This window comes from Chaetura pelagica, unplaced genomic scaffold (genome assembly GCF_000747805.2).
Source record: "Chaetura pelagica isolate M959 unplaced genomic scaffold, ChaPel_1.0 scaffold718, whole genome shotgun sequence".
Lineage (NCBI taxonomy): Eukaryota > Metazoa > Chordata > Aves > Apodiformes > Apodidae > Chaetura > Chaetura pelagica.
Window position 1 is genome coordinate 15,875 of NW_009954180.1, and position 7,402 is coordinate 23,276.

Below are 7,402 nucleotides of genomic sequence, written 5' to 3' on the forward strand. Positions count from 1 at the left end.
GGAACCTCCCCGAGCAGGACCCAAGAGGGACTCTCACCTGATTTCCTTCTTGGAGGCCTCCTGGCAGGGCAATAATTGGGACCATGCTGTGCTGGGGTTGCCTGGTACCACAAGACTTTATTGGGCAGGTTGGGCCAGAGGAGTCTCACTCTGAACACGTTCCCACTCCCCAACCACAAAGAGCTTTGCCCAGGGTGCTGGGAGCACCAGGGACAAGTGGATCCTCCTTCCCCTTGGACAGTCAGTGATGGGATGGAATTCAGCATCATTCCCACCGTCATTTTTTGGTCTTGAAGGTCCCCAGGATTTTGGGCATGAATTTTCCCATCTTCTTGTCTTTGGCATCTGTGTCATACTCCTCCTCGCTGGGACTGGTGTGCTCGTCCTTTTTGCAGAAGACCTCAAACCTGCTGTAGACCCTCTTCTCCTTCCTCATGTTCTCCATCTTCTTCAGGAGGGTGTCCCTGTCCTCCGACGGCTGCCGCTGCAGGTTCCGCTTCTGGCTGCCGAAGCTCTCTGACCTGTGGATGTTACAGCTCTTCTCCTTCTCCCCTTTTCTTTCCAAGCTGGTGGTTGACCTGGACAGGTCGGGGTTGCTGGTGGATGGCAGCTGCTTGGCCAGCTCAGCCCTGTTCTTCTGGCTGTTGGCAGAGATTTGCTCCAGGATCACCTTGGTGTCGTCCCGGAGGTTGCTGCTGTAGAGGATGTTGGCTGTGGAGGAGGGAAACCTCCCCTGGCTGGGCTGGCTGCTCTTGGGGGCCAGGGGGCTGGCGAACTTGGGGGATTTTTCCTCCTCCATTATCTCCTGACAGTCCCCAATGGAAGATCGTTTCAGAGCCACCGGCTGCTTGTCCGATTTGCCGCTCTCAGGAGCTGATTCCTCCTCCAGTTTCTTCTCGCCTTTGGGGTTCAGAAGCTGCTTCAGCCTTAGGGACCCTTTCCTGAGGAATTCCATGGCATTCTGGTCTTGTTTGGAACAGTCTTCCTCAGATTTACTGAGAGAGCTGTCGGATCCTGGGCTTCTGGACAGGCTTTCAAGGGCTGACGTGGTCCCTGCCCTCACCTGCGGCTTCTTCAGCTCCGCGCTGCCTAATTTTGGGGCGTCTTCTTTGAAGGACACCCTTTCCTTCTTCTCTGGAAGGGTCAGTTTCTGAGTGTCTCCGACGTAGATCAGACTCTCCTTCTCTGGAAGGGCAGGTTTGTTCTCTATGGGGTAAAACCGAGAGGATAATTTGTCCACCTTGGTGCCCAGATGTGCCAGGGGGTCCTTGCTGAAGGCGTCCCCCAGCTGGGGGGTGGAGGAGCCCACCCCAAAGGCTCTCTCGGCCTCTCCGTGCATCTTGTAAGTGCTGCAGGAGTCCTTGGACTCCAGCACCCTGCTCTCCAGGATCTTGTACTGCACGGACTTGGTGCACTTCTTCTCCGAGCCCTGGGACTCCTCCTGCAGGAAGCTGGACACGGCCTTGGCGTGCGTGACCGTCGCGCGCTCCGCGTCCCTGCCCACGGCCTTGTACTTCTCCAGCAGCTCGGCCACCTTGGAGGAGGCGGCCGCCTTCACCGTCTCGTTGTCCTTCGTCACCTCGCTGGACACCTGCTCCTTCTGGATCATCTGCACCTTCTCCAGCGTGGTGTTGGGCTGGTCCAACTTGGCAGCGCTGAAGATGAGCGAGGACCTGAGCCTGGAGCTCCTCTGGATCAGGGGGTTGATCCTGGACCTGAAGGCGTCTTGTTTGGTGATCGGGGCTTCCTCGCCGGCTCGGTCGGGCTCCGCAAACTCTTTGGCGCTTTCCATGCCCAGGGCTTTGCTGCTGAAGGGGAGAGGGGACTTGAAGGCCGGGAGGAGCTCGGGGGGGTGCTTGGGGAGGGGGTCTCCGAGGACGTCGTTGTAGGCCTCTGACTCCATGGGCATGGGGAGCCCTTCCTCGGGCTCGGACTGGTAGGCGCTGAGGTAGGAGGAGATCCTCCAGTTCCGTAAGCCCGTCCGGTTCTCCTGCGTGTTCTTGTCTTCCTCCTGCTCCTCCTCCTGCTCCTGCAGGAACAGGCGCTGCTCCAGGCTCTGCTTCTGGGTCGGGGAGGTCTGGCAGATGAACTTCTGCCCGATGTTCTGCCTCCTCAGCATCATCCCCACGGGGCCGTTGCCGGGCGCGTTCAGCTGGTCGGAGCCGTGTCGCACTTCCCGGGAGGAATTGGAAGGGACGTAATCCAGCCTCAAGGGGAAACCCTCCTGTGGGAAACTGGGCTCCAGCTCCGGGTACCTGGGTCCCTCTCCATAGTCCTCCAGCTCATTGAAGCCTGGCCTTCCACCTCGGATCCTCTCAAAGAGTCCCTGAGGCCTCCCGGGCAGGTGGGGATGTTCAAACTGGTACTGGTAGAACTGATCCTTCTGGAAGTGACTGGCCTGGATTTTGAACTCGTCCATATTGTTCATGAACATCTGCCTGGCAAACTGCTTGGAGGAGGCAAAGTTCTCGAACGTGCCTTCTGCAAAGCTGTGCCTCTTAAAAGCATCCAGCTCCAGCTGCTTGGAGCGGAGGAAACCTCTGACGGGATCCATCTGGGAATTCTCCATCTCCACCTTCTTGTACATCCTCATGGCCGAGCCCTCCACCGTGTGGCGCAGCGCGTCGTCCCGGCGGAAGCTGGACAGGAAGTACCTGTCGGGATCCACTCGGTCCAGGAAGGAGGGGAAAAGGGTGTCATCCCTCTGGAACATCAGGGGGCCTTTCTTGGGAAAGAAGGGCATGTTGTTGCCAAAGGGAGCCATGGCAAAGGGGTTGTCCACCTTGGCCAAGACGTTGGCTGGAGGAACCAGGGGCTCCGACTGGGCGAAGAGGATCCGGAATTCCTCGTCAAAGCTGGACACCAGCTCCCCCTGGAAGATGTGGGCAATGCTCCTGTGGATCTTCTCAAAAGACCACATGAAACTGCAAGGAGAAACAGGAATGGTTGGTGTGAGCATCAAACCACTCGGTTGTGCCACTGGGTACATTGAAGCACCTGCCTGCCTGGAGAGAAGTCATGGAATCGTGGAATGGTTTGGGTTGGAAGGGACCTTATAGATCATCTAGATCCAACCCCTGCACGGGCAGGGACACCTCCCAGCAGCCCAGGCTGCTCCAAGCCCCATCCAACCTGCCCTTCAACACCCCCAGGGATGGGGCAGCCACAGCTTCCCTGGGCAACCTGGGCCAGGGGCTCCCCACCCTCACAGCCCAGAATTTCTCCCTCCCATCTCAGCTCCAGCTCCCTCTGCCAGCTGGAAACCCTTCCCCCTGCTCCCATCCCTCCCTGCCCTTGTCCCAAGCCCCTCCCCAGCTTTCCTGGAGCCCCTTCAGGCCCTGGAAGCTGCTCTCAGGTCTCCCTGGAGCCTTCTTCTCTCCAGGCTGAACACCCCAACTCTCCCAGCCTGGCTCCAGAGCTGCTCCAGCCCTCCCAGCAGCTCCGGGGCCTCCTCTGGCCTCTCCAACAGCTCCGTGTCCCTCCAGTCTTGGGGAACACGTACCATGGTGGGGTTCTCACCTGTAGTTGCCACTCAGCACCACCATACAGTCCACCAAGAGGAATTTCTCCTTCACGTGGCCTCGGAAGGACATCCCTGTGCGGCAGTAGTAGGTGGGCCCAGAGACCGTCCTGACCCTGAGGAACTGCAAACCAGAGAAGGCAGCCACTCAGTTGGAAGCTCTTCCTTCCCCCCCCTCTCTCCCTCCTGCTCCCCTTGCTCTTCTAACTCCCAACCCAGCCACCCTTTTTATGGGTCGCTCTGGGGGTGGCCCCAGGGGTGGACGAGCCCCTTCGTTCCCGTGTCCTGCTGCCCCAGCTCTTCTCACGCTCCTCTTCCCCAGGTCCTCACACCCAGAGCAGCGGGTGGGACGTGGGGGCAGCTCCTGGCCTTGCTCACCTCCACATAGTTCAGGTTGACCCTGCATTTGGCTGCTGTGTCCAGGAAGAGCTGGGCGTCCATCTCGTCCAGCAGGATGTACACGGGCACGCGGCGCGCGGCCGCGTCCAGCACCTCCAGCAGCAGGTCCACGTCTGTGAAGGTGTCCATCACGATGGCCACCACCTGGGGAGGGAGCCAGAGGGAGGTGTTGGCCACCTGGGCCTCCTGGTGCCCTGGCTGACCCCATCCCCAGCACCTTGCAAGCCAAGGCTGCCCCATCTCCATCTGAACCTCCTGGAGAGAGGCCAGAGGAGGCCCCGGAGCTGCTGGGAGGGCTGGAGCAGCTCTGGAGCCAGGCTGGGAGAGTTGGGGTGTTGAGCCTGGAGAAGAGAAGGCTCCAGGGAGACCTGAGAGCAGCTTCCAGGGCCTGAAGGGGCTCCAGGAAAGCTGGGGAGGGGCTTGGGACAAGGGCAGGGAGGGATGGGAGCAGGGGGAAGGGTTTCCAGCTGGCAGAGGGAGCTGGAGCTGAGATGGGAGGGAGAAATTCTGGGCTGTGAGGGTGGGGAGCCCCTGGCCCAGGTTGCCCAGGGAAGCTGTGGCTGCCCCATCCCTGGGGGTGTTGAAGGGCAGGTTGGATGGGGCTTGGAGCAGCCTGGGCTGCTGGGAGGTGTCCCTGCCCATGCAGGGCTTGGATCTGGATGATCTATAAGGTCCCTTCCAACCCAAACCCTTCCATGATTCTATTATGACTCCTTTCTAAACAGGACTCTTCCCATTTCAAAGTTGCTTTAAACATTGTGGGCCCCCCCAGCTGGGAACAGAGTTGCTATTTAAGGTGCAAATTCTGAAGATGAGGGTGAGAAGTGAGGGAACTGGTCTCAGGTTGCACCAGGGGAGGTTTTGACAGGAGATTAGAAGAAACTTCTTCACTGGAAGGGTCATTAAGCCCTGGCCCAGACTGCCCAGGGAGGGGGTTGATTCCCCTCCTCTGGGGGTGTTTCAAAGTGTGGATGTGGTGCTGAGGGACATGGGTCAGTGGTGGCCTTGGGAGAGGTGGGTTAGGGTTGGTAGAGCTGGGTTAGGGTTGGTAGAGTTGGGTTAGAGTTGGACTTGATCATCTTCAAGGTCTTTTCCCACAGGAAGGGCTCCATGGTCCTGTGGAAATCCTGACCCCTCACTCCCTGACCCCAGGGCAGCAGGGAGGGTTTTGGCCACGTAACCCACACTGGGAGGTTTTATTGAGCTGCTCACCCTTGTGACACACCTGGCTGCTCTCAGGTAACCTCCTGGCCAAGGGTCACTCAGCCACCCCTGAGCTGCATCCAGGCTCCAACAGTGTGGGAAGCAGCTCCCAAGTCCAGGCTCCCTGTCTTTTCCCAGCTCCTGTTTTCCCAGTGAGTGTAAATACCTGATGGGAGGGTGGAAGGAGCCCAGCTCCTCTCTGTGGATCCCAGGGGACACAAATTGGAATGTAGGAAGCTCCAGTTAAGCAAAAGGAAAACCTCCTTTACTGCAAGGCTGATGGAACAGTGGGAAGGGTTGCCCAGAAAGGTTGTGGAGCCTCCATCCTTGGAGCTCCTCCAGGACATGTCCCAAGCAGCCCTCTCTGACCAACCCTGCTTTGAGCAGGGGGGCTGGACTAGACCCTCCACAGGTTCCTATCCAGCTCAGCTACTCCATGATTCTCTGAGCTTCTGGTACATTTTAGCAGGGCCTTGGACACTCCTCCCTGAGAGCAGAGTCCAGCTTTGATGCAGGAAGTGGTGGTTTCAGGATCATCCTTCCCTGCTGTCAGCTCCTGGGAGCAGAGTTAAGGGGCTCAGCAGAGGAGCTGCTGCCCCCCAGGCCCCCTCACACCCCCATCCCCTCCTCTCTGCTCCAGGGGGGCTCTTTGCTGTCTCACCTGCTGAGCTGCCCGGATCATCCTTCGTGCCTCCTCCTTGATGCTGGGGTTGTCTGGGGGGGGTGGCTGCACAAGGGTGGTCACCTCTGTTCCCCTGAACCCAAAGACCATTGGCCAGCCCAGGTCAAGCTCGGGAACAGCCAGGTCCGAGTTCATGGGCCAGTAGGTCCCAGAGGATCCATCCATGTCATTGTCCCCTGCGGTGTCCGTGCTGCCCTCCTGGTGGGCATACTGGGGCTTCTGGAGGTGCTGCAGGATGTGATCCACCTCGGAGCTGCACAGGAAATCAGGGGCTGCTTCCTCTGCCAGGAAACGTTGGTAACTTTCCTTCCCCTCCTCCGTCAGCACGTCCAGAGCCAGGCGATAATACTCCTTGTAGTGGGGGGGCAGGTAGTTGGGGTCCAGGGGGTTGTCCCCCTGGGAGGAGCTCTGGGATCGACGAGCCATGAGGGGAGGCAGAGCTGCAAGGGGAGGAAGAGCAGGAGTGAGGGCAGCTCCAGGGACACGTCCCTCCTGCCACAGGGGGGGACTGGGGGGTCCCCAGGGCAGAAGTCAAGAGGGATTCGGGGCACTCGGGGCTGGAGGGGATTCCTGCCAAAGGGATGGGGAACCCCCAGGAGGCAAAGGCTGCTCAGGTGTCACCTGAGCACAGGGTGGGTGTTCTGGGGGCAAAATAAGGAGCCAACCAGCCTGGGCAGGAGGGTTGGGGTGGTGCCTCCACCAGAACATCCAACCTTCTCTTCCAGGCGAAGCTTCAACTTGTCTCTTGCCCTCCAGCTCCTCCCCCAGCCCAGAGGACAAGGTCTGGCTTTGGTCTGGGCTCCATCCCAGCTCATCTCCAGGGGCTACAGAGGGGATGGGCTGTGGGGTCACCAGGCAGGAAACCCCTGGGCAGAGCTTGGGCAGGAAAATGCACCTCCTGGCTCTGCCTCCAGGGAGGGTCTCAGGCCCCTCAGCAGCTCCAGGAGCAGGATGGGGGTGCAGTGAGAGGACAAGGGGCAATGGTTGGAGCCTAAAGAGGGGAGATTCAGGTGGGACATTAGGAAAAAGTGTTTTCCTGTGAGGGTGGGGAGCCCCTGGCCCAGGGTGCCCAGGGAAGCTGTGGCTGCCCCATCCCTGGGGGTGTTGAAGGGCAGGTTGGATGGGGCTTGGAGCAGCCTGGGCTGCTGGGAGGTGTCCCTGCCCATGCAAGGGGTGGATCTGGATGGGCTTTAACATTCCTTCCAACACAAACATTCCCTGATGACAGAGTCTGAGGGGATTCCCTGATCTGGCCACCTGCAGAGCACAGAGCAGGGCTCTGTTCCTCCTGCTCCAAACCACAACTCCAAGTAGAGCTGCTTGATAAACCAGGAAACAACATGGACTTACTATAAAGATGTCAAATGAGCCCAACAGGTCCCTGCAGGAAAGATTCCAAGAGATAATCACCTTTGTAGTCAACCCATGGAGCCATCACTCCAGCCTGAAGTGTCTAGATTTACCTTCCCACTCTCATGTCACCTTGTTTTCTCTTCAGGTAAAAAGCAGCCCAGTGCACTCCCCCTTTGGTGTGCTCAGCACCCATGGACCTGCTCCTAACTATTCCAGTGGTGTCCTCAGCCTTTCACTTCCAGGAA

General features: G+C 59.0%; 1 protein-coding gene across 1 annotated transcript; it reads right to left on the minus strand.

Annotated features, from left to right (window-relative positions):
• Positions 1–277: 277 nt before the first annotated feature.
• FAM83H (family with sequence similarity 83, member H) lies at positions 278–6,230 on the minus strand. The gene is made up of 4 exons (XM_010002859.1): positions 5,784–6,230; positions 3,899–4,063; positions 3,520–3,644; positions 278–2,924 (listed from the first exon to the last, which is right to left on the minus strand). Exons 1-4 carry the CDS (start codon positions 6,228–6,230, stop codon positions 278–280), a joined length of 3,384 nt encoding a protein of 1,127 aa, XP_010001161.1.
• Between the last annotated feature and the right edge of the window lie 1,172 nt (positions 6,231–7,402).

Coding starts and splice junctions, on each gene's coding strand:
- FAM83H (XM_010002859.1), bottom strand. CDS start 6,230: ATGGCTCGTCGATCCCAGAGCTCCTCCCAGGGGGACAACCCCCTGGAC. Junction 4,064..5,783: donor TGATCCGGGCAGCTCAGCAG/GTGAGACAGCAA, acceptor CTCCCTCCCCAG/GTGGTGGCCATCGTGATGGA. Junction 2,925..3,519: donor GTGCTGAGTGGCAACTACAG/GTGAGAACCCCA, acceptor TTCTCCTTGCAG/TTTCATGTGGTCTTTTGAGA.